Source organism: Chanos chanos, chromosome 10, assembly GCF_902362185.1.
Source record: "Chanos chanos chromosome 10, fChaCha1.1, whole genome shotgun sequence".
In the NCBI taxonomy this organism is placed as follows: Eukaryota; Metazoa; Chordata; class Actinopteri; order Gonorynchiformes; family Chanidae; genus Chanos; species Chanos chanos.
In genome coordinates, this window is record NC_044504.1 from 2,139,794 (window position 1) to 2,167,035 (window position 27,242).

Below are 27,242 nucleotides of genomic sequence, written 5' to 3' on the forward strand. Positions count from 1 at the left end.
ACCAGACCTCACTAAGGTGCTCAGTTTAAGAGAATGAGTGTGTGTGTGTTTTTTATTTGTAAATGTGTAGCATTCCATAGTATTTATTTTGAGATTTGTGTGTAAATTTTTGTAAAATAAAATGTTTTGTGTTGCAATGTGAACAGTGTGAGAGAGACTGAGGAGAGCATCTGAAAGGTCAAAGGTGAACATTTTTACTGTGCTGTAGCCATCATCCAGACACACAAGGCATCAGGGTCAAAATCAACTCAAAACTTCATTTAACTTTATGATAACACAAAACTGTCAAACCAAAACAAGAACTACAACTCTAAACCAGTACACGCATGTGGTATCACTGAAAACCCAGTCTGACAGGATCGGTGATGAGTATAAACACAGAACCATCCATGGGAACAGCCGGTCAACTACTGTAGAAACTGAACATCACAGTAACGTTGACATTTAGACCTGCAAAAACACAGAAAACACTGGAGTTTTTGCTAAGGCAACACCTCATCCTTACATACTGTAGAACAATGCTAAAATGAAATCTTATGTTAGAGTGCAACTGAACACACACTAAACATCAGCTGGTCCATTTATAAATGAACAGTAATCTCACCTGTGGAATTACTGCCTCCTGTCACTCATAATCTGCCAAGCCTTTCTCCACTAAGGGAACGTGGACCAGAGATCCGTCTGCGTTGTACAGGAAGACAGTCAGCCTCGGCTCTGTTGCCTGCAAACACACACACACACACACACCTGTCAACCATACTAAGAAAAAAAAAAACCCCATCCTAACCACTTGCATGTGAACGGGCAGGGCATACGGTCGTCACGGCGCTGAGGTTGCCATGCAACAGGTCTATCATCTCCATCATGGCTCTCATGCTCCACTCAGGCCGATAGGACAGGCGCTCCTCCTCCAGGCACACGCGCGGCGGCTTAAACCCGGCCAGACGCACAGACACCGCCGCACAGGGGAAACGCAGCAGAGACGCGGGCAGCTGACGCAGCCTGTGGAGCAAACACTGACAGCACTGAGAAAACGAGAAAATATCAATTCACAAAATCTACCAGTTACTTCATACTGCAAGGACATTACGCCACTGTCGTAACAGGCATGCATTTAACATGGAGGGAGGGCGTGTGTGTGTGTGTGTGTGTGTGAGAGAGAGAGTGTGTGAATATGTGTAGTTGCACGGAGGTAAAGGCCAATTTATACTTCTGCATTGAATCTACGCTGTAGGTGCGGCGTAGGCTCTGCTTAGCCGCGTACCCTACACCGTAGCCTGATGCGCACCTCCCCAGAGATGTAACTATGCGTCATGGCGACGGAGACTGCAACTGTGATTGGTCCATGCGGTAGCATCACCTTCCTTCTGCCTCAATCGGTTCAATGGTCGTACACGCCATCTGCTCCGACTGTCTTCTCTGTGTGTGTGTGTGTGTGTATTTACCTGTGCAGAGGTAAGGGGTGTGTGTGTGTGTGTGTGTATTTACCTGTGCAGAGGTAAGGGGTGTGTGTGTGTGTATTTACCTGTGCAGAGGTAAGGGGTGTGTGTGTGTATTTACCTGTGGAGAGGTAAGGGGTGTGTGTGTGTGTATTTACCTGTGCAGAGGTAAGGGGTGTGTGTGTGTGTGTATTTACCTGTGGAGAGGTAAGGGGTGTGTGTGTGTGTATTTACCTGTGCAGAGGTAAGGGGTGTGTGTGTGTATTTACCTGTGGAGAGGTAAGGGGTGTGTGTGTGTGTGTATTTACCTGTGCAGAGGTAAGGGGTATGTGTGCGTGTGTGTATTTACCTGTGCAGAGGTAAGGGGTGTGTGTGTATGTGTATTTACCTGTGGAGAGGTAAGGGGTGTGTGTGTGTGTATTTACCTGTGCGGAGGTAAGGGGCGTGTGTGTGTGTGTGTATATTTACCTGTGCAGAGGTAAGGGGTGTGTGTGTGTATTTACCTGTGCGGAGGTAAGGGGCGTGTGTGTGTGTGTGTATATTTACCTGTGCAGAGGTAAGGGGTGTGTGTGTGTGTATTTACCTGTGCAGAGGTAAGGGGTGTGTGTGTGTATTTACCTGTGGAGAGGTAAGGGGGGTGTGTGTGTATTTACCTGTGCAGAGGTAAGGGGTGTGTGTGTGTGTGTATTTACCTGTGGAGAGGTAAGGGGTGTGTGTGTGTGTATTTACCTGTGCAGAGGTAAGGGGTGTGTGTGTGTATTTACCTGTGCAGAGGTAAGGGGTGTGTGTGTGTGTATTTACCTGTGGAGAGGTAAGGGGTGTGTGTGTGTGTATTTACCTGTGCAGAGGTAAGGGGTGTGTGTGTGTGTGTATTTACCTGTGGAGAGGTAAGGGGTGTGTGTGTGTGTATTTACCTGTGGAGAGGTAAGGGGTGTGTGTGTGTATTTACCTGTGCAGAGGTAAGGGGTGTGTGTGTGTGTATTTACCTGTGCAGAGGTAAGGGGTATGTGTGTGTGTGTGTATTTACCTGTGGAGAGGTAAGGGGTGTGTGTGTGTGTATTTACCTGTGCAGAGGTAAGGGGTGTGTGTGTGTGTATTTACCTGTGCAGAGGTAAGGGGTGTGTGTGTGTGTGTGTATTTACCTGTGCAGAGGTAAGGGGTGTGTGTGTGTATTTACCTGTGCAGAGGTAAGGGGTGTGTGTGTGTGTGTATTTACCTGTGCAGAGGTAAGGGGTGTGTGTGTGTATTTACCTGTGCAGAGGTAAGGGGTGTGTGTGTGTGTGTATTTACCTGTGGAGAGGTAAGGGGTGTGTGTGTGTGTATTTACCTGTGGAGAGGTAAGGGGTGTGTGTGTGTGTATTTACCTGTGGAGAGGTAAGGGGTGTGTGTGTGTGTGTATTTACCTGTGCAGAGGTAAGGGGTGTGTGTGTGTGTGTATTTACCTGTGGAGAGGTAAGGGGTGTGTGTGTGTGTATTTACCTGTGGAGAGGTAAGGGGTGTGTGTGTGTGTGTATTTACCTGTGCAGAGGTAAGGGGTGTGTGTGTGTGCATTTACCTGTGGAGAGGTAAGGGGTGTGTGTGTGTGTATTTACCTGTGCAGAGGTAAGGGGGATGTGTGTGTATTTACCTGTGCAGAGGTAAGGGGTGTGTGTGTGTATTTACCTGTGGAGAGGTAAGGGGTGTGTGTGTGTATTTACCTGTGGAGAGGTAAGGGGTGTGTGTGTGTGTGTGTGTGTGTGTATTTACCTGTGCAGAGGTAAGGGGTGTGTGTGTGTATTTACCTGTGGAGAGGTAAGGGGTGTGTGTGTGTGTGTGTGTATTTACCTGTGCAGAGGTAAGAGGTGTGTGTGTGTGTATTTACCTGTGGAGAGGTAAGGGGTGTGTGTGTGTGTATTTACCTGTGCGGAGGTAAGGGGGGTGTGTGTGTATTTACCTGTGCAGAGGTAAGGGGTGTGTGTGTGTATTTACCTGTGGAGAGGTAAGGGGTGTGTGTGTATTTACCTGTGGAGAGGTAAGGGGTGTGTGTGTGTGTGTGTGTGTGTATTTACCTGTGCAGAGGTAAGGGGTGTGTGTGTGTATTTACCTGTGCAGAGGTAAGAGGTGTGTGTGTGTGTATTTACCTGTGCAGAGGTAAGGGGTGTGTGTGTGTGTATTTACCTGTGGAGAGGTAAGGGGTGTGTGTGTGTGTGTATTTACCTGTGCAGAGGTAAGGGGTGTGTGTGTGTGTGTATTTACCTGTGGAAAGGTAAGGGGTGTGTGTGTGTGTGTATTTACCTGTGCAGAGGTAAGGGGTGTGTGTGTGTGTGTATTTACCTGTGCAGAGGTAAGGGGTGTGTGTGTGTGTGTGTGTGTATTTACCTGTGCGGAGGTAAGGTGTCGTCTGAGCCAAAGTCCACGTGTCTGACCAGGATCTGGACGTCAGGACTGACTGTAGAAAATCCAACCAGCTTTGCTCGGTAATATTGACCATCACTGTACTCAGCCAGACACGGTCCCTCTACACACACACACACACACATAGACACACAGACACAGACAGACACACACACACACAGAGAGAGAGAGAGACAGACAGACATACACACACACAGACACAGAGACACACACACACATAGACACACACATAGACACACACACACAGACACACACACACAGACACACACACACACACAGACACACAGACACACACACACACAGACACACACACACACACACAGACACACACACACACACATACACAGACAGACACACACAGAGAGAGAGAGAGCGAGAGAGACAGACAGACATACACACACACACACACAGCGGTAAGCCTGTCAGCCTAAAGACTGCCCAAATACGACACGCCAAGCTAGAACTGCACTGAATAGCCTAAAGCCTTAGTTACACACTGAACAGCCTAAAGCCTTAGTTACACACTGAACAGCCTAAAGCCTTAGTTACACACTGAACAGCCTAAAGCCTAAGTTACACACTGAACAGCCTAAAGCCTTAGTTACACACTGAACAGCCTAAAGCCTTAGTTACACACTGAACAGCCTAAAGCCTTAGTTACACACTGAACAGCCTAAAGCCTTAGTTACACACGAACACGTGTCTGAGAGTGTAAGGATGGATACATCCCTGGGAAATTCTCTCTCAGGAAAAATAAATATTTTATGATTACAGATGTGCTGACTCTATGGTAACACAGAGCAGAATGTGTGGAGGCTGACAGTGTTTTCCTGTATAATGTTGGTGTTATGTTTAAGTTTCAAGTTTCTTTAGAGCCCAGTATCACTGTTTACAGTCTCAAAGGGCTTCACAGCCCACAACAGTCAAAATCAAACCAAGACGGCAGTGTTTGCAGAGCATGCACCTAAGGGAAAGTCTGTCAGGCGGGGCAGGGTATTCACTTCCTCATTCACACGCCTAAGAGCTTCCTCCAGAGACTCCGCCTCTTCCTGTTCACATGCTGTTTTATCCAGCAAACACAAGAACACCTACAAACACACACACACACACACACACACAAAGGCTACAAATCAAAAAGAGGAAATATCAAATCATTACAACAGACAAAACTAAAAAACTCAGACAGACCTATCTGTGTTGAGGTTTAAGAATGGTCTGTCTGAGTGTGCGTTACCTCGTTTGGTGTGCGGATGTGTTTGATCCTGACCCTAAAATGTTTTCCTTTATCGGGAAGTTTGGGCTCCGTGTACACCCCCAAAACAGGCGCAAGGTCATTCATCCCCTGACACGCACAGACAGAAAAAACTAAAGATGAAAGAGACTGTTGAGTACAGTAACTACTGCCATCCCCACCGCTTAGTTTCTGCTCATAGCCGATATTTCATAAGCACTAATGAGGAGATTTATCTGTAAGATTCTCTCTGAATCTCTATCAGAACTCTATCCACATGACGTCATCAGAACTCTGTCAGAGTCGAACCGTATGACTTTATCAGAACTCTGTCAGAGTCGAACCGTACGACTTTATCAGAACTCTCAGAGTCGGTGCAGTGTTGATTTACCTCAGTGTTTAAGTCCCAGTAATCTAAATCAGGCACTGATGGCTTCACCACATAATCCTACACAAAGACACACAACGATTTTACTCAAATATTCTCAGTCAGGAGCAAATCATGAAAGCCGTCTCTCACACACACACACACACACACACTTAAACCACGTCATCGGCGACATGCATAAAACCACATCGGCAATGCCACAATCATGCACATATATACATACACACTTAAAACCAATTAGCCAACAGAGTGGACAGACATACCTGGTCTGTGTGTCCTGAGTTGAAGACAGCGTGCTGATGGTGAACCATGATCCTGCTCAGAGGCATTTCATCCACATTAATGTCAACGCTGACCAGCCCCCGTGGCTCTTCAGGCAGCTCCTACATGCACACACACACACACACACACCAGACACACATACGCACACACCAGTTACACATACGCAGGGAGACAGAGACATGTCCTCAGAGAAGAGGAATATTGAAATGGTTAAGGAGTATGTCTATATTTGCTGAGTGTGGTTTTGTTTGTGTGTGTGAGAATGTGGGCTGATTTGGTTTAAAAGCGTGATGTATGTTTGTTGATTTTGGTTTTTTGTGTGTGTGTGTTTGTTGATTAGTTGTGTGTGTGTGTGTGTGTGTGTGTGTGTGTGTGAGGATGTGTTATGTTATATTTACCGTGATGTGGATGTTGACAGAGCGTGTTGTATATGTTTGTTGATTGTTGTGTTGTGTGTGTGTGTGTGTGTGTGTGTGTGTGTGTGTGTGTGTGTGTGTGTGTGTATGTGTGGGGTTGTGTTATGTTTACGGTGATGTGGATGTTGACAGAGCGTGATGTATATGTTTGTTGATTGGTTGTGTGTGTGTGTGTTGATTGTGGTTGTGTGTGTGTTGTGTGTGTGTGTGTGTGTGTGTGTGTGTATGTGAGGATGTTTACCGTGATGTGGATGTTGACAGAGTGTGATATATATGTTTGTTGATTGTGTGTGTGTGTGTGTGTGTGTGGATGTTTACCGTGATGTGGATGTTGACAGAGTGTGATGTATATGTTTGTTGATTGTGTGTGTGTGTGTGTGTGTGTGTGTGTGTGTGTGTGTGTGTGTGTGTGAGGATGTGTTGTGTGTGTGTGTGTGTGTGTGTGTGTGTGTGTGTGTGAGGATGTGTTGTGTGTGTGTGTGTGTGTGAGGATGTGTAATGTTTACCGTGATGTGGATGTTGACAGAGCGTGATGTATATGTTTGTTGATTAGTTGTGTGTGTGTGTGTGTTGATTGTGGTTGTGTGTGTGTGTGTGAGGATGTGTTGTGTGTGTGTGTGTGTGTGTGTGTGAGGATGTGTAATGTTTACCGTGATGTGGATGTTGACAGAGCGGTTCAGCAGTAACTCCTTCATTAGAGCCACAGCATCCCGCTGCCATACTCTCCCAACCTGCCACACATACACGCACACGCACACACACACGCACGCACACAAAACCAATCAACAAACACACACACACACACACAATCAACAAACACAAACACACACACACAAAACCAGTCAACAAACACACACACACACACACATACACACACACACAAAACCAATCAACAAACACACACAGACACACACACACACACACACAAACACATACACACAAAACCAATCAACAAACACAGACACACACACACACACACACACAAACAACACACACACACACAAACAACACACACACACACACACACACACACACACACACACACACAATCAACAAACACAAAACCAATCAACAAACACACACACACCCTCCTAAAACTACAACAAACACATTTACACACACACACACTCTCCTTACCTACAACACATAGACATTACATGCTTAAAGTAGATACCCAGTCCAGTGTTTATCCACTGTCCTATAAGTTCAAGTTCAAGTTTAAGTTTATTTAGAGCCCAATATCACTGTTTACAGTCTCAAAGGGCTTTACATGCCCACAGGATTACAACAAAATAGAGCAGGGTGGCACCCCCTGACTTGATCCTCATAGCGGGCAAGAAAAAACTCCTCAAAAAACCCAGACGTTAGGGAAAAATAGGAGAAATCTTGAGAAGGACCACAAAGAGAGGAGACCCCTTCTAGGCCAGCCAGGCGTGCAGTAGGTGCCAGCCCAGAGGGCAATTTACAAAACAACAGAGTGATAATAAATGAGAACACAACTAGTAGGTAGTATGAGGAATGACAAGACAGCATGGGGCTCAATTGGGGCTATAAAGCAAATGACAACCCTCTCACGCACACACACACACACACACACAGTGCTCTCTCACCGGGGTGACTCCACTCAGCTGACATGGCACACACAGCTGTGGCACATCCCCACACAGAACCATCGGATAGACATGACACACCGGAATATTCTCCACCAGGCCCTGGTCCACGTACTGCACCTGTGACATACACACACACACACACACACACACACCATACACAGAAATGGAGGAATGTCATTAATCATTAATAATCACTGTCCCAGCACAGTACAGTGACTCTATGCAGCATCGGTGATGTTGCACAGCCATGTCGCCATGGCAATATCTGCATCATAAGCATGAAACATTATTCCAAGGGGGAACAGCCCTGTTCAGTTCTCAGAGACAGGGGAACAGAGGCATCACAGCAGCCGTCTCTCACAGGGTCATCAGACGTACCTGACCTCTGACCTTGCACTGACCTTCACCTGACCTCCAATGACCTCCTGCACCTGTCCTCTGTACCACAGCATGTCCGGACCCATGACGGCACAGCCCAGCACGCTCCTCCAGCTGTAGTGCTTCGGCTTGGGGAGGCTTTTAATGTGCTGCTGGAGTCGCTCCTGGAGTCGCTCGAACTCCCGCTCTGCAAACACAGCCCGACACAAGGTCACAGGGTCAAGCCTGGCCGACCCGATCAGCTGGTCCTATGGCTCTTCCATTACAAACGATCAGCTGGTCCTATGGCTCTTCCATTACAAACTATCAGCTGGTCCTATGGCTCTTCCATTACAAACGATCAGCTGGTCCTATGATTCTTCCATTACAAACGATCAGCTGGTCCTATGGCTCTTCCATTACAAACTATCAGCTGGTCCTATGGCTCTTCCATTACAAACGATCAGCTGGTCCTATGACTCTTCCATTACAAATGATCAGCTGGTCCTATGACTCTTCCATTACAAACTATCAGCTGGTCCTATGGCTCTTCCATTACAAACGATCAGCTGGTCCTATGACTCTTCCATTACAAACGATCAGCTGGTCCTATGACTCTTCCATTACAAACGATCAGCTGGTCCTATGGCTCTTCCATTACAAACGATCAGCTGGTCCTATGACTCTTCCATTACAAACTATCAGCTGGTCCTATGGCTCTTCCATTACAAACTATCAGCTGGTCCTGTGGCTCTTCCATTACAAACGATCAGCTGGTCCTGTGGCTCTTCCATTACAAACTATCAGCTGGTCCTATGGCTCTTCCATTACAAACGATCAGCTGGTCCTATGGCTCTTCCATTATAAACTATCAGCTGGTCCTATGACTCTTCCATTATAAACATTATTATCAGAAAACCAGAAGTGAGGGAGGGACAGAAGGACAAATGTCACTGAAACATTTAAAGTCACACGTTTCAAATTAAAATGATTAACTCATAACCTCTCTACTTCTGACAGCTTTCCAAAAACAGCCCAACTCAACTGCAGCAGCATGACTGGTGGGCCTCTCTCAGATAATCTCTTAGCCAGTGAAGTTCTCCTGTGGTAATAACTGTCCGATCATTCACGGCAGAACAGTGGAAAGCTGTGTGTTTCCAGGGGGAGCAGGCCAAAGCCAGCGAGAAAAAAAACTCTGTCCCCCATCAGAGCATGTACTGCACCAAAGACGACAGAGTGGACACCAGCTCGGTCAGACCTCAGAAAGACGACAGAGTGGACACCAGCCCGGTCAGACCTCAGAAAGACGACAGAGTGGACACCAGCCCGGTCAGACCTCAGAAAGACGACAGAGTGGACACCAGCCCGGTCAGACCTCAGAAAGACGACAGAGTGGACACCAGCTCGGTCAGACCTCAGAAAGGGTGACCCTGTAAAGATGACTACACCATGTACAGGTGTCCTGAGTGTCATGGGTGATACTGCACATCTAACACCCAGGAGCAGCTCTCTCACCCAAGGCACCATGCAATATTCTAATCTCCTGTACAGTCCAATGGGATTTAAAGACAGAGAGGAACATAAACCCCTCAACAAATCCAAATGCTTTCCGCAAGCACTTTGTGTGTGTGTGTGTGTGTCTATAAAAGCAGTCAGCAGAGGGCGCAATGTCTGCCGGAACAGGGGAGATGATGAGAGCTGGGAACAGATTCTCTGCGCTATATCAAGACGTCTGAAAAAAACCTCCACTGCACTTTCTCTCAGTGCCAGAGCAGAGCATGACCTCCAAAGTAAGACGTCGACGTTCCTACAAAACCAAGACACCTAAAGCCCAAAGTCTGTCACTCCAAACGACCGTGTCTCTCTCCTTAATCACACAGCACAAGTGTGCAGCTGTGTGAGACTCACAGGTAGTCTGGTTTATGAGACAAGAGCCCCCTCTGGTGGATTTAGTGAGGAACTGATTTCCAGCTTTGGGACTATCCATACTGGGCTGTGAGTCTTATGAAAGAAGAGGAAACCAACCCTGAGCTCTGTAACCATCACTCTCTCTGATATCCTGTTACTTTCCCACCTAGCCGGGCAGATCAGTAACACGGTGGCTGTGTTCTGCGGGCCCTCTGGAGATGAAAACGCTACACATATAAATGTTACAGGCAAAAGGACTGACGAGTGAGAAGTCTGTCCTGTAGACTCTGAGTGGTCATTCAAATACACTGCTGGAAGGTCCCTGGGGCGGGGCAGGTATGAACGGGTGGGTATGCCCTTTTTAACCAAAAGCAAAACCAACACAAGGCCCTGCTTTACAGGCTAGCTTACTGATGCTCATGCGAAACGAACCAGTATTAAGACATGAGAAAGCAGAGGGGAGGAGAGGAACAGTTCAGAACCTCTTCACTCTATTAAAACCACAAACACACGCCCGCGCATGCACACACACACACACCTCTTCACTCGATTAAAACCTGACAGAACTGCGAGTCTCACCCAGGGTTAAGAGATGCCACAGTGAAACGGGTATTCATAATGTTTAGGGAAACCACAGAAATACTTCACTTCTGCTTAGAAAATGTTTACACACATACACACACACCCGCGCATGCACACACACACACACACACACACACACACCCACACACACACACACACACACACACACACACACACACACCCATGCATGCACACACACACACACACACACACACACACAGACACACAGACACACACCTGCTTGAGGGGTCATGGTGTAGATGATCCCGTCGTCTGTGACAGCAGAGACAGTGACCACGGTCTGTGTGCAGTGTGGCATTTCGGGAGGGGCGTAGGCCTGGGTTCTCACTCTCTCAGGGGGAGGGGTGGTCCGGGGAGCAGGTTTAGGCGGCACAGTCACAGGAGCAGGAGCTAGTCCCTCCTCCCTCCTTTTCTCAGCTGTGTTCTCCTCCACATCTGCAGGAGCCTCTCCCATCTCGGGGAGTGTTTCTGCCGAGTCCCTGGAAGCAGCTCCCTCCGACAAAGGAGGATCTTTCTCTAATATGGACGGAGGGGTCGACCTGAAACACACACACACACACACACACACACACAGACCGGTGACTTGGGCTCTGTACCACAGTTTGTTGCAGTGTGTCACACAGGCCTGTACAACAAAAACATACACTTCTGTATATTCATGAGGGGGACCCCACACAATTTGGGTTGGTATACAGAGAATGTCTTTAGAGTAGCTGAAATAAATCTGAACAAAGCAGGTCGCAAAATGTTTTTTTTTTTTTTTAAGTATTTTTTCATAATACTCGTGTACATCAGTAGCAGAGGCCTGGAGTCATTTCTAATATTGCGGAGTACAGTGCTTCAGGAAACCTGATCTGAACTCTCATGTCTCAGAGAGCCTCTGAGTGGTGTGGAGCAGATTCGATTTATGATGTTTCCAGTGTCACACGGATCACCCTTCTCTCTCTGATGCACTTAACCCCACAATGATCTTTACGAAAGAGGCGGTTTCACAACGCACACGTACCTTGCCGTCCTCTCTCTGAGAGCTAAGCCCTCACTAACGAGGATGTCTGCCATGCTGACGTCCTGCCCCGCCCGGTTGGGGCAGTACAGAGAGACGGGCACCGGCTTGGCGAACATCGGGTCGGCAGGTGGTCGCTCCTGGGGCGATAACTGATATAGTAAACAAACACACACACACACACCTGCACGCACTCATCTGTGTGTTTAACAACAGCCCGTCTGTCTCTCTGCCTGTCGTACTTTTAGGGTCATGACAGCCATGGCTCCCTCCAGGTAGAAGGAGACGAAGTCACAGGCGGTCGCCGTCCAGGTGGAACCGCCTCCAGCTGGTCTGTGAGAGCGAGAGAGAGAGAGAGAGAGAGAGAGAGAGAGAGAGAGAGAGAAGCAGAGATGGAATGAGAGAGAGATGGGGAGGGGGAGGGGGGGAGAGAGAGCGAGAGAGAGAGAGAGAGAGAGAGAGAGAGAGAGAGGGAGGGAGAGAGAGAGAGAAGCAGAGATGGAATGAGAGAGAGATGGGGAGGGGGGGGGGAGAGAGAGAGAGAGAGAGAGAGGAGGGAGAGAGAAGACAGTAAGAGTCCGATGATGCCATTTCTCTACAGACTCAGATGAGTACGTTTTCCATGTGTGAATCTATGTGATGTGTCTTTACCTGACATCACTAAGGCAACACTCCAGGAAGAGTGATCCAATCAGATCAGGTGGGAGGGGCCTGAGGTTGCTAATGTGGACATTCACTTTGTTACCAAAGTCGCAACGCAAAACCTGTCGAAAATGCACACACACATACACACACAAATTTCAGCCTCTATGTGTACTGTGTTGTGTTGAATCTAAAATGTAAAAATATACAAATATACAATATGTAAGTGCTAGAGGATGATGAAGAGGAGGAAGAGGCATTGTAATCCGAGATTAGGTTGTGAGCAGTGCAGATGTTACCTCTGCTATGTCAGTGGAGGAAACACTGCACAGTTTGCCTCTCTCCCAAACCCCGCTGATACAGGCAGCACAGAACATGTCTGCTTCCCACTCCACCTCCTGTGGTTTGGACTTGTTGAACTCCGTCTTCAGCAAGTCATGCAGCCTGAAACACAGAGCACGGTTCCCCATGTCACAGGGCAGACACCCCAACCCCCCGTGTCACAGGATGGACACCCCTCTAATCCCCATCTCCACATGTCACAGAGTGGACACCCCAACACCCCACCCCATCTCCACATGTCACAGGGTTGACACCCCGACACCCCACCCAATCTCCACATGTCACAGGGTGGACACCCCAACACACCCACCCCCCATCCCGTTCCCACTTGTCACAGAGTGGACACCCCAACACACCCACCCCCCACCCAATCTCCACATGTCACAAGGTGGACACCCCAACCCCCCGTGTCACAGGATGGACACTCCCGAGTCCCCATCTCCACATGTCACAGAGTGGACACCCCAACACCCCACCCACCCCAACCCCACATGTCACAGGGTGGACACCCCAACACCCCCACCCCATCTCCACATGTCACAGGGTGGACACCCCAACCCCTCCGTCTCCCCATGTCACAGGCGAAAAAGGCCTTTCCTACAAAACAGAACTTCGTCAGACCTCACACCAACGGTTTTCCACTTTCATACACACCTGTATGTTTGGTGTGCCTGATCACGACAACAGATGCTTACGGTTAGAATCAAACTTCTCAGAGCAGAGAGATACTAATGAGCCACTTTCCCCCTGATAAAGCACCTCTTGAGTTGTGCGTCAGACTGCAGGAGCTGGACGTAGATGCTCCCGGGCGAGATGACGTGGGTGACTCGGACCGGCAGGTCTCTGAGACAGGCTGGCAGGGTGAGGGAGAAACACTGCTCAGGGGGGTCTGCGGGAGGGGGCGCCAGCTCGTCCGTGGTCAGAGAGCCCTGGTCAAAGGGGGGGTCCCACACATCTGTGTGCGGAGCCAGGGGGGCCTCTAGCGGAGATCTGAGAGAAAGAATGAACGAAGGTGGTTCTGTGGACAGAGTCTGGATGGACTAAATTTCACTGTTAATGGGTATTCCCTGATGAAAATCCATTTTTATCTGGGACTAAACATAATTTGGGCCTGTAAAAACCAGTCTTTACAGGAATCCAGTTCATTCTTGAGATTAAAAAAAAAAAAAAAAAAATTGTAGTGAATTTTATGCAAAACAGAAAATTGAGAGAGATGAGGAAAAAGCAGACAGGAAGAGAAGAAGATGGACACAGAAAAGAAGTAAAAAAAGAAAATCCAACTGATAACCAATGACAGAAGTTCTCCAAAGTCTCTCTCTTTTTCTAGTGACCTGCCTCACTCCAGGCTGGCAAAGGACGGACACACACACACACACACACACACACACACCCCCGCACACACACAGAGACATACAGAGCACTTACTGTTTCCCTTGCACAGCCAGTCCCTCTTTCACCATGATATCTGCAATGCTGACGGGCTGTTTGGTGGAGTCAGTGACATCATACAGATACACCGGCAAAGCAGGGAACGAGAAGACACACTCTACAACACACACACACACACACACACACACACACAGACACACACAGACACACACACAGACACCCGTGAGAGAGATTCTTAATGAGGATATTTCATAGTATAGTTAGTGTGAGGGAGAAACTCACTCGTCACAGCAGTGACCAGTTTCTGTTCAGTCAGAGAGCGAAACCTCTCAATGCTCTCTCGGTTCCAGGTCTCCTCCAAACTCAAGAGACCAGCCAAACAACATCTCACAGCCTGGAGCACAGGCAAAGAGAAAGACAGAGAGAGAGAGAGAGAGAGAGAGACAGAGACAGGGGGTGAGTAGGTTTCTAAGTGTCAGAGACAGAAAAGATCTGGATTTGTTTTTAATACCAAAGCTTGGAGGAGAAAAAACACGTTTGGGTAAATGTTACGACTACTCTAAGAGGACGCAGACTGGACCTGTACATAAACACTAAACAGGACATGCATTTAGCAGAGGCCCTATTGCAAGTCAGTGAGAGTAAAGTTTGTGATTTGAATCAGGTGAAAGGTGTTTGTGTGTGTGTGTGTGTGTCTCACCATGGCTGGAAGGGCAAAGAACTCATCCTTAATGTGTCTCAGGCCCTCCACAGGGAGGGTTTTCTTATTACCAAAATCTACAAACTGAACCTCCACCATCTGTTCACCAGGAAACCCTGAACACACACACACACAGAAGACACACATGTGTAAACACACACACACACACACACACAGAAGACACACACATGTGTAAACACACACAGAGCTCTAAGAGAAATGACTCTTTTTCAGTCAGTGTACACTGAATCTGCATCTGAGTTTGAGAGAATGGAAAAAAAAAACATTAACACAAACGAATAAACATTGGGTCTTACTGAAAACATGACAGCAACAATAAAAACAACCATTCTGTCTAAGATGCTCTAGTATTCAGCTTCAGTTCATACATACATACCTTCATTTACACTGATTTAACAAAAACACAGTATTAGTTTACTCATTAATGTGGTAGTCCCACACACAGACACAGACACACACACACACACACACACACACACACACAGACTGACCGGTGACTTGGGCTCTGTACCACAGTTTGTCATCATAGAGTGCCACACAGGCCTGGTCTTGCACAGGGGTGTGGAGCTGATGTCCCGCCCCCTCAATGCCCGCCCAACCATAACAGTCCTGCAGCTTAGAGTTCAGCAGGAAAAACTCAGTGTTGTCCACCTGTGACCAATACGAACACACACATCAACACAAACATATACAGAGGGTGTGACAGTTCCTTTATGCTCTACAGATGGGACGAAAGCACCGGCATGCCGTTTGGTCGTGTGGGGGTTAATTAACTAAAGGAGAAAATCCATCACAGCCTTTTGTGGTAAGCTAAACCAAAATTACAATTATGACTGATCCACCAGTAACTGTCCGGCCATGTCTCACTGGAAAGAAAATGAGAGGAGAGTTTTGAGTTATGTAAACTGGTGTATGTGTGTGTGTGAGTGTCTGTGTGTGTGTGTGTGAACTCACCAGTTGTATGTAAAAGTCACCGGGTGTGTTGATGTGTGACACAATAGCGTTCGTCTCCACGTTTGGTTTGGGGTAAACAGGAGGGCAGAACTGGAGTGGCTTCCAACCCACATGTGTAGCAACAGGGGAATAAAACCTACACACACACACACACACACACACACACACACACACACACATTTACTAATGTAACTCTCCAAAATTGTCTATCGTCATCAAAGTGATGAAAATTTGATCATATCTATGTTCACTAGAGAGTGTGTGGGCGTGGCTGTCTGGAGAATCATTAGCATTACTGTGAAAATTCAAAACTGAAGGGATTACTAAGAACACTTGCCGTCTGATTTCATAAATGACTGACGTGGTCTCATAGACAGGTTATGAAAGCACTGAGCTCAAATAAATTCACACGTGATTTACACTAACAGGAATTACAACAGTGATCACTGGCGCTTTTTAACCGTCACATTTAAACTACCACTTTCAATGTCGTCATCTCAGTCCCACTAAACAAAACCTGGAGACTCATCCCCGAAGCCTGGACCATGACAACATACTGGAATTGTTCTGTGGTGTGTTTTTGTTTGTTTAACCCTTTCTTGGATAGGGTTCGTTATTTTTTTTAAGAACAACTAAAGAATTTAGGACTTTCAGCATTTCAGTAACAATTCTGTTCATTTTGTCTTTCCATAAACAAACCCTAAAGTTCACTGTATCCTATTAAAACTCCAAAATACCATTTCTCAAAATCACTGGTAAGTCAATCCAATCTTAAATGTAACTATATGTAGACTCAGAGCAGGTATTGACATTACATTCATAATGTTTAGTCCTACACACATCTTACCAGTCAGCCCTGATCAAAGGACTCTACACTAGAGTCATGTTACAATGTGTGATACCAAAATGGAAATTGATTAACTACTCTGCAACAACGAGTAAAACAGAATCAAAGACAGCAAATTACTATAAACACATTTCTGTCTGTTGTATTGTACATCGTATTGTGTATTGCATATTGCAGACTGTATATTGTATTGTATTGTCTATAGTACGTGTATTGCTGGTCCTGCATTGTGTATTGTATTGTATATTGGACGTCTTGTACCCACTGTTGTATTGTGCACTGTGTCGTATTTATTGTGTATCTATCGTATTTATTGTGTATCTATTGTATTTTTTTTTGTATTTATTGTGTATTTTGTGTACTGCACGGAGAACACCAAGAAAAATTCCAAGTACAGGTAATGTACCATGGCAAATAAAGGTGATTCTGATTTTACTAATGGACCCACTACCAAGGGTACGTTACCCTAACAGTTCTGCTGTGGTAATGAGGCGTGTGCGTGAGCCTGTGTGTGGCCGTAAGGAGTCCATTCTGACTTAGAGTAAAAGTGAGCTGTAGTAATGTGGCGTGTGTGTTAGCCTGTTTGCAGCCGTAAGGAGTCCAGTACTTGGCCAGTTCCATATAGACGAGGTATTCCCGTAGGGACAGGGGCATGCTGCCTGTGCTCTGGTCCATGGGAGCTTTCCTCAGGTCCACCAATAGGATGTCACTCTCCTGATCAAACACCTGCATCTCCACGGCACTCCGACCAATCACACGCCGGAACTCCTTACATGCCTCAGGACTCCAGCCTTTGGCCTGAAACACACACACGTGCACGTACACAATATATTAGGTTTCAGAGAACAACAGAACAAACTTTCCAGCCAATGGGAGTGAGCTGACTCACCCCTTCCCTGCCCAATCTTAGCTCATGTGTTCACTCAGGAGTGAGATCTTAAAAAAAATAAATAAATAAATAAAATAAATACATAAATATAAATAAATAAAAAACACCAGGAGGAGAGGAGGGGGGAATATCTGTCCTAACAGAGAGTGTAAGAAACCCTGAAAAACCACCAAATGTTTAGAAGATCAGGATCTATTCTTCTATCTGACTTCTCTTTTCCCGTTTTGGGAAACAAGCTGGAACTTGGTCAGGTTTTTTTAGAACAGATCAAAGAGTAAGGTGAGGACAAATCATCTGATAGTAAGCCACTCATGCATGTCTTTCCAAGGGTCTTACCACTTGTCACTATGTGCTCAACTAACGACGTGCTCAACAAACACACTAATGTAAAATAATCACACAAACCAAACTCAACATATCAAATAAACAACAAATACACAAGCCCACGTACTTAACATTTACGATTACACAAATAAATAAACATATAAGTACATGCATACACAGCAAAATAAATATACAAAAGAGCACACACACACACACACACACACACACACACACACAGACAGTTTAGGTTCTGACCATGTCTGTGGGGATGATGTCTTTGAGGGCACATTTGATGGCCTGAGGAGCCCAACGGCTCATCTCTGATTGGACAGCTACATCCGCCTTCCGCAGAGACTCGTTCAGCTCCGCCACCCCTCCATCACTGAAACCAGAGAGAGAGAGAGAGAGAGAGAGAGAGAGAATAAAGGAAATAAAGGAGGGTGGGGGTGTCTGTACATTTCCAGACTTCAAAACCATGTTCACACACATAAAATGGAGAGTCAGCGGTGCCCTAAAGCAGCAGTGCAGTAATGAGTGAGGGGACAGTCTTCAGTCTGTGAATGTAAACTTGACTGTAACGGTAAGAGCAGATCACACTGACACACACACACACACACAGTCCCCTGACCCTGAGAGCGTGAGTCCTTGGGTGAAACCGTAGTCCTGGAAAAAGCCTCGAAGGCGTGCGACCTCAGAGACAGGACACACCGTCACACTCTCCAAATGACCTCTCTGATAGAGTTCACACACCACAGCTCGACACCACAGAGTCTCCTTCCACCGCATGAACACCAGCGAATCTGCACACGCACACACACACACACACAGACAGACAGACAGACAGACAGGCACGCGCACACACAGACAGGCACACACACAGACAGGGAGTCACAGGCAGTCTCAAACACACACACACACACACACACAGACAGACAGGCACACACACACACACACACACACACACAGACAGACAGGCGCACACACACACACACAAACACACAGACAGACAGACAGACAGGCGCACACACACACACACAGACAGGCACACACACAGACAGACAGGCACACACACAGACAGACAGGCACACACACACAGACAGACAGGCACACACATAAACAGACAGGGAGTCACAGGCAGTCTCAAACACACACACACACAGACAGGCAGTCTCAAACACATATACAAACACACACACACAGACAGGCAGTCTCAAACACACATACACACAAGAACACACACACACACAGACACACACACACACACACACACACACACACAGACACACACACACACACACACAGACAGACAGATAGACAGAAACACACACACACACAGACAGACACAAATACCCACACAAAGTCAACATTAGTGTCACATGCCACTCTAATTTTACTCTCACATACTTTAGTAATACAATTTGCACATTCAGATTCACAAATCATACACACACACACACACACACACACACACACACACATATACTTGCCTATTTTGATGTGGTCACTGGATGTGAACAGACTCCGGGCTCCAGAGCAGAGAGTGGTTATCTTTTTACTCAACAGAGTTCCAGCTTTCTGCTCCGCCACATGACGCACATAGAAATGTGTTGGGTTTTCCACATGGGTCACCACCACCCACTCCTGCAATACTACACACACACACACACATGCACAACCACACACACACACACACGCAAAATTAACAGGGCAAAACACCTTGTGATGGTTCTGACTACCACTGATACACTGTCTCTAAATGAGGCACACACATTCCCGCTCACTTTTGGATTTACGGACAGGTGGCTTGTCCAATAGATTTCTGTGGTTCTTTCTCTGCTGCCTCTGTCTCTCCGGCTGCTTCAGCTCAAGGGACAGGGAGGGAGGGACAGCTAGAGAACACAGACTAAATGAAAATCTGCCAGAGGGTATTATTCCCCTCAAGCACACACACACACACACACACACAGACAGACACACACACACACACACACACACGCACACACACACGCACACACACAGACAGACACGTACAGACACACACATACACGCAGACAGACAGACACACACAGACACACAAACACACACAGACAGACACGTACAGACACACACACACGCTGACAAACAGACAAACACACATACACGGACACACACACACAGGCACACGGGCGCTCTCTGTGTACCCATGTCAGTCTCCTCTATGATCTCCTCTATGATGACACTTGGGGAGTGACAGTCAGTCTGTGGGGGAGTGCTGCTCCGACCGGCCTGCCTGTCCTGTCTCCTGCTCTCCTGTCTCCTGCCCTCCTGCGTTTGCCTTTGCTGGGAAAAGCTGCCCTCTCGGTGGCGGGGCCCTCTAGCTCTGCGCTCCTCTGTACCTCTGCTCCTCTGAGCATGTCTGGAGGAGCCATGCGGCTGCCCCGGCTGAGACGCAGAGCCCTCGGCAGACAAGCTGACAACACAAGCCATGTTTATTACAACACTCCATTATTATCACTATTAGTATCATTATTAATCTTACTATTATTATTATTATTACTGACAACACAAGCCATGTTTATTACAACACTCCATTATTATCACTATTAGTATCATTATTAATCTTACTATTATTATTATTATTACTGACAACACAAGCCATGTTTATTACAACACTCCATTATTATCACTATTAGTATCATTATTAATCTTACTATTATTATTATTATTATTACTGACAACACAAGCCATGTTTATTACAACACTCCATTATTATCACTATTAGTATCATTATTAATCTTACTATTATTATTATTATTATTACTGACAACACAAGCCATGTTTATTACAACACTCCATTATTATCACTATTAGTATCATTATTAATCTTACTATTATTATTATTATTACTGACAACACAAGCCATGTTTATTACAACACTCCATTATTATCACTATTAGTATCATTATTAATCTTACTATTATTATTATTATTACTGACAACACAAGCCATGTTTATTACAACACTCCATTATTATCACTATTAGTATTATTATTAATCTTACTATTATTATTATTATTACTGACAACACAAGCCATGTTTATTACAACACTCCATTATTATCACTATTAGTATTATTATTAATCTTACTATTATTATTATTATTATTATTATTACTGACAACACAAGCCATGTTTATTACAACAGACAACACTCCATTCTTCTTCTTCTTCTTATTACTATTAATATTATTACTGACAACACCAAACTATTAGACTGACCACAAAGATTTGGGACACCATGTCACCAAACCTTTCTGGCAATGTTATCTGGGGTAACCCTATTAGGAGTACTGAAATACTGAAACTAAATTACAGCCCTAAGCAAATAAGAATTTTCAGTGTACCTTCTATTTACCAGTGTGTTTATACCATCAGTTGCTATCAGAGTCCTATGTTATGAGGAAAATCACTAGAGCTTGATCAGTTTGAAGAAGAAAGGAAAGGCAGAGCGGTTTAAAGTAAAACATTCGGAGAGGCTGCGTCTGGTAAATCAGAGTCATGAAGCGTGAGGAAGCCAACTCACATCTTGACTGTACCAGCAGTGATTTTCAGACAGCTTCTCAAACTCTCTGTCAGTTCATCTGCATTCAGACTGCAGCTAAACACAGTCCCATGGTAAAACCACACACACACACACACACACCACAGAGAAGAGAGAGAAGAACTATTAACTCCAACTCAACTTCCCTCACTGTTTTTCAGCATACCACAATTCCCCACCAATATGCACACAACTGGCCGAGCACAACTGGGCGAGCGACTGTTGAGTGCTATGGGACAGTGAGTAGAGAGGACTGGGAAGAAGGTTTAGTTGCAGTGGATCACTGACATCACTCTTTCACAGGCACTACCAACTATCTGCTACCTGTGGACACACCTGGCAAGGGATGGTCTTACACACACAGTTAAAATTACTTTATGGGCAACTTTGGACTGTTTAATCGGTGGAAACCATGGAGCAACTATGTGTGTATTTTTATTAATTATTTAATTACTGAAAGGCCATGCTATGGCTTAGGATGACAAAATAACCTTTGCATTGGGAGCATACGGAATCTAATAATGAACTGAAGGATAATTTCACTTCAAAGAATCTATGTTGGAATGGACACAAGTCTTAGAATACAGCAACACAACCAGCCTGTATTGCCAGGTAGGCCCCACCCAGCAGGACTGGTTCACAGACTCAACAGGAACCATGATTGGCTGGATGTTTTTTCACCCATCATCCGTCCAGCACTGTTAACTGTGCTGAGAGAACACATTGTCTGGTGAACCCTGGACAGTGTGGCGTGTAAAAATGCACTGAGGCTGTCCGTTTCCCAGATGCTCAAACCGCACACTCACCACCGTAGTCACACCAGTTTAAAAGGTCAATCATTTTGCCAATTCAAAGAATCCAACGGCAACTACGCTTGGTTGATAATACAACCTATGGCCGTGCAACTCACCGTCTGAGGGAGTGACTGGCATTCAAAACAGCCAATCTGTATATCCCAAGTGTCAAACCACCTGTTTATTCCCCTCAAATTGGAATCACATTGAAATTTCAAAAATTCAATTCAACTCCCTGGAAGTGTTTTTTAGCCCAAATGGAAATTTCAGTTCAGGACCTTGTCAGATGTGGAAATAGAGCAACCAGTAAATTCTTCCAGAGACCCAGCATATTTCATTAAAAGACATGTTGATAACTGACAGTTATTGCACGCATCATAATGTTTAAGCAGTCTTACCTGAGGCCTGATGAAAGCAGGTTTAGTTTAAGAAGTCTTACCTGAGGCCTGATGAAAGCAGGCTTAATTTAAGCAGTCTTACCTGAGGCCTGATGAAAGCAGGTTTAGTTTAAGCAGTCTTACCTGAGGCCTGATGAAAGCAGGCTTAGTTTAAGCTGTCTTACCTGAGGCCTGATGAAAGCAGGCTTAATTTAAGCAGTCTTACCTGAGGCCTGATGAAAGCAGGTTTAGTTTAAGCAGTCTTACCTGAGGCCTGATGAAAGCAGGCTTAGTTTAAGCTGTCTTACCTGAGGCCTGATGAAAGCAGGTTTAGTTTAAGCAGTCTTACCTGAGGCCGGAGCCCAGGGACAGGCAGCTAAGATCATAGGACTGAACATCCACTGGGCTCTGTAGAGTCTCAAGCACCTGTTAGACACACAGACAACACAGTCGAGTTACTCTGAGCACAAAACAAACAGAACAGCTACATCTGTGTACATGTGTGTGTGTGTGTGTGCGAGAGCGTGTGTGTGTGAGTGTGCGTGTGTGTGTGTGAGCGTGTACCTTGTCCAGCTCACAGTAGTTTTCCAGAGAGGGGACTTGCCGAACGTGTCGGGCTTTCTGTATGGACGTCTGAAGTTCTTTCTGTCTCTCCTGCACACGCTCACACACTTGGCGACTGAGAGTGAAAGTCTGATCTATTCCATTCAACTCTGACACCAGCATGCTCCGCCTATGACACACGCATATAAACTCTGACATCAGCGTGCTCCACCAATGACACACACACAAACTCTGACATCAGCGTGCTCCACCTATGACACACGCATATAAACTCTGACATCAGCGTGCTCCACCTGACACACGCGTATAAACCTATAAACCATATGGCCTATGATACACTAGGGACGGTAAGAATCACGAATTTGCATCAGTGCACCAGCATAAAAGTTCACGACGTGATTGCCCCGATTAAAAAAGTGTGCACCGGATATAATTTGGGATGAAGTCGGGATGCATCAGTTCTGACATCACTGCATCAGAAAAATCCGATTTATTTATAACTATTAGCCAAGACCCTATGTCTTTATTATTTAGAAATGTGACCAATAACTTTATATTTAGATTGATTCTTCCTCTCTAAACTGTTTCTCAAGCGTGCTCTCCACTGCAGTCAGTGGCCAAGTCTCGCAGGGGTTGAAGCCCGAAATAAAACTGAAAATAAAACTGGAAATAAAATCAAACCATCAGTATCAATTGAATTGCGTAGCATCATATTCTTTTGCATCGCATCGTATCGCGTTGAATCGCACTGTGTTGAAACCAATCGTGTCGCATCAAACTGTATCGCAATAGGGGTGAATCATATCGTATCGCATTCATATCGCGTTGAATCGCACTGTGTTGAAACCAATCGTGTCACATCAAACTGTATCACAATAGGGGTGAATCATATCGTATCGCATTCATAGTTGCTTCATGCGTATCCTTGATGTATGGGATCGTTGGGTTGGCTATGCATCGAGATGTGTACCGCATCGTCTACTCATACGTCTACTCTGATAACAATGCTTCTGAGGTCCACAGGACGGCGCATGACTTTACTCTTCTCCTCTGTCACAGCAGAAATTGGAAAGGAAGTCAGAGCTGCTAAGATGTGCCATCTGCTTTCCAGTCGAGAGTGTGGCTTTATTTCGGCCTCCAGAACCCAGCGAATAATGAGCTTGACATGCAACATGCCGTTGCTACGACAGAGTATTAGGGCCACATCGAGGGGGAAAAAAATCTGAGATTTCGAGAATAAGGTCATAATAGAATAAAGTTGTAATATTACGAGAAAAAATCTGAATATTATGAGAATAAAGTTGTAATTTTAGGCTACGCATTATTTAGAGGGGAAACATCAGAAGAGCAGCCTTCCGCCTGCATTAAAATGAGGAATGTGGAGCATCTTCTGAAGTTATATGTTGATATTTCCCCTCTAAAATAACATGTAGCCTGAAATTACAACTTTACTGTCGTAATATTATGACTTTTGTCTTGAGAAATTACGACTCTATTCTCGTAATATTACCGCCTTATTTGTGGACCACTACCAGCCAGTTCCTCCTCCACAAAAGAGGGAATTTCTCTACGGAAAAGACAGCTTCTTGCACAATCTTTTCAAAGTACTTATAATAATGTGGTGCTGATGTGCAAAAAGATTAAGTATTTCGTTATTTGTGAAACCTATACTAAAGTACAACTTCACAAGATGCTCCACGTTCCTCATTTTAACGCAGGCGGCAGGCTACTCTTCTGATATTTCTCCTCTAAAATAACACATAGCCTAAAATTACAACTTTATTCTCATAATATTACAACTTTATTCTCATAATATTACAACTTTATTCTCGTAATATTACTCAAAATCTAAGATTTTTTCCCCCTCAATGTCGCCCTAATACTCCATTGTAGTTTGTGTGTGTGTGTGTGTTCACTGAAGGACTGGGTTGCTATTTTGTACTATTTACAAAAAATCAAAGTAGATAATTTTGTTGACAGAATTAAATGGGAAGATCCAAGTGAGATTAATTGAGTAGTGTGTTATTTTCCTTATGACTTGTAATGCATTTTAATAATATATGGGAGAAATGAATTGCAATGTTATCACAGAATTGAACTGCAATACTTGCTGTCATAAAATGTAAAGAACCGCAAAAATATAGTATCGTGGTCCACATATCGTGATAGTATCGTATCATCGCCTCTGTGGCAATTCCCACCCCTATGACACACACATATAAATTTAGCACTATCCACCTGAAAACACACATTTCAAAATACAGACTCATCACATCACTGACTGTGTCTATTCATGTGTGTGTGTGTGTGTGAGTGAGAGAGAGAGAGAGAGAGAGAGAGAGAGAGAGAGAGAAAGAGCTCTAACCTTCTATAGAGGATGCCCACAGCTCTCTCTGTAGCTTCATCAATTTCTTTTAAAAGTCGACTCTTTTCCTTCCTCACCTGGACCTGCATACCGTTCACCAGGGTCTACACACGCAAGCATGCAGGCGTGGACACACACACACACACCCACTCAAGAATACTATCCACATGCAAAATATCCAGTGCTAGGATAATCCACAGAACATCAGAGCAATCAAAAATAATAATTATTCTGATAAATGTCCGTTGAGAAGCGTGTGACCAAATGCTAAATATGCATGACTCTGTGTGTGTGTGTGTGTGTGAGTGCTGTCTCTTACCTGTTGCAATGTATTGAGTTGAGCCAGGTTTTCTACAGCTTGAGACAGAGCTTCATCCAACTCTGCATCTTTTTCTACAGCTAGCCCCTACACACACACACACACACACACGCGCGCGCGCGCTCTGGTCATTAGTAAGCCTTATTAAAGAAGGGGCCCTTTGAAGGTGACTTTTATAGAAAACAAGGGGGTGACTGTGCGTGTCTCACTGCTCCAGCGTCCTCCTGCACGGGTGCAGTTTGGCTCCTCCGCCTTCGTCCCCTGGTTCTTCCCTGAGAACTGAGGCGGGAAATAAAGCATACACGTGTTGACTTAATTACTGATTCAATCATTCGGTGACTTTCCGAGGGTGGAAACAATATTGGTATTGTATGCGCAAAACTACAGCCGCAACACTGAGACACATTACGCAAACGTTAAACCTTTAAATGATCAGATATCATATGCACAATATCTAACGCACAAATGACAGATGACAGGAGTCTAAAAAATTGTGACGTTTCTCATCTCACATTGTGTTAAGCTGACACCTGTCACACCATTACATACGATATGGAACATTTAGAGAAATCTCTCTTCGCCTGCAATCTCTCTTTTACTGCCTCCCCCTTTCTGACTGACTAGAGGCAACTCGTTTGATCGTGTTCCGCGAGCCTGCCTTTTCTTTATGTTCATCTTGGTGGTGTATATGAGTCCAATGATCCTGCTGTCCACCTGAAGTCCTTCCACACCGTCCTCACCCACAGTTGTTTCCATCTGAAACAATAATTTTCTCACAGACATCAATCAACACAAACACTCACAAAATCACAAAGACAACACGCGTTTCGTATTACATAAGCACATAACGCAGCTGTGTCATACCTTGCATTCCGGGCACGCGATAATGTTCTGCGGCGTCTCGAGCGAACGCAGGCACGAGGTGCAGAAGATGTGACTGCACAGGAGCACGTGCGGGAGATTCCCCAAAACTTCATCTTCTTAACACATGAAACATATACATACATGCACACAGTGTTTCCAGTGCAAACATTCAAAAGGAAATTATCTCGCTTACTGTGCCGAAGCCAGCAACTCTAATTTGGAACGAGCAACTTTTCCTCTTAAGAGATTTATATGTCGCAGCGTACCGGCAGACTAAGATTAGCAGCCGTGGTGCACGATACGAAAAGCAAGTTCATTGAATCGCTTTGAATTGAAGAAAATCAAAATTTGGGTAACAAAACTTGCTGTCACCCGAAAGGCTGTTATGTGTCAATATATTTTTGGACAGCGCTACTGGGTCCCCACGAAAGCTGGGGAGACAAGTTCATTTGATGAGTAATTAGCTAGCGTTAGCATAACTTGTTATTCAGCAGGATAAATGAAAATACTGCTTAAGACAGTCTTCCCTAAAATACTTGGTTCATCTCAGTGTCTTTTACCTGGTAACGTGTACGGTTGACCACAGATGTTACAGGTTACGACGTTAAAGTTTTGCGGCATACTTTCCAACGAACGTA

The 27,242-nt window shown here is 45.4% G+C and overlaps 1 protein-coding gene across 1 annotated transcript; it reads right to left on the minus strand.

The window, feature by feature from the left end:
- Nucleotides 1-625: 625 nt before the first annotated feature.
- rnf17 (ring finger protein 17) lies at nt 626-27,225 on the minus strand. Its single transcript, XM_030786538.1, has 34 exons — nt 27,165-27,225; nt 26,605-26,720; nt 26,362-26,496; nt 25,741-25,827; nt 25,422-25,525; nt 23,057-23,225; nt 22,842-22,918; nt 19,906-20,191; nt 19,524-19,605; nt 19,230-19,391; nt 18,352-18,542; nt 17,998-18,105; nt 17,137-17,327; nt 15,683-15,818; nt 15,220-15,379; nt 14,708-14,823; nt 14,268-14,401; nt 14,044-14,145; nt 13,378-13,608; nt 12,576-12,720; nt 12,286-12,398; nt 11,877-11,967; nt 11,608-11,774; nt 10,848-11,110; nt 8,165-8,328; nt 7,761-7,880; nt 6,801-6,881; nt 5,716-5,835; nt 5,456-5,512; nt 5,068-5,175; nt 4,798-4,921; nt 3,798-3,936; nt 816-1,002; nt 626-721 (listed from the first exon to the last, which is right to left on the minus strand). The coding sequence occupies exons 1-34, from the start codon at nt 27,223-27,225 to the stop codon at nt 626-628; spliced, it is 4,623 nt and encodes a 1,540-aa protein (XP_030642398.1).
- Nucleotides 27,226-27,242: the final 17 nt, after the last annotated feature.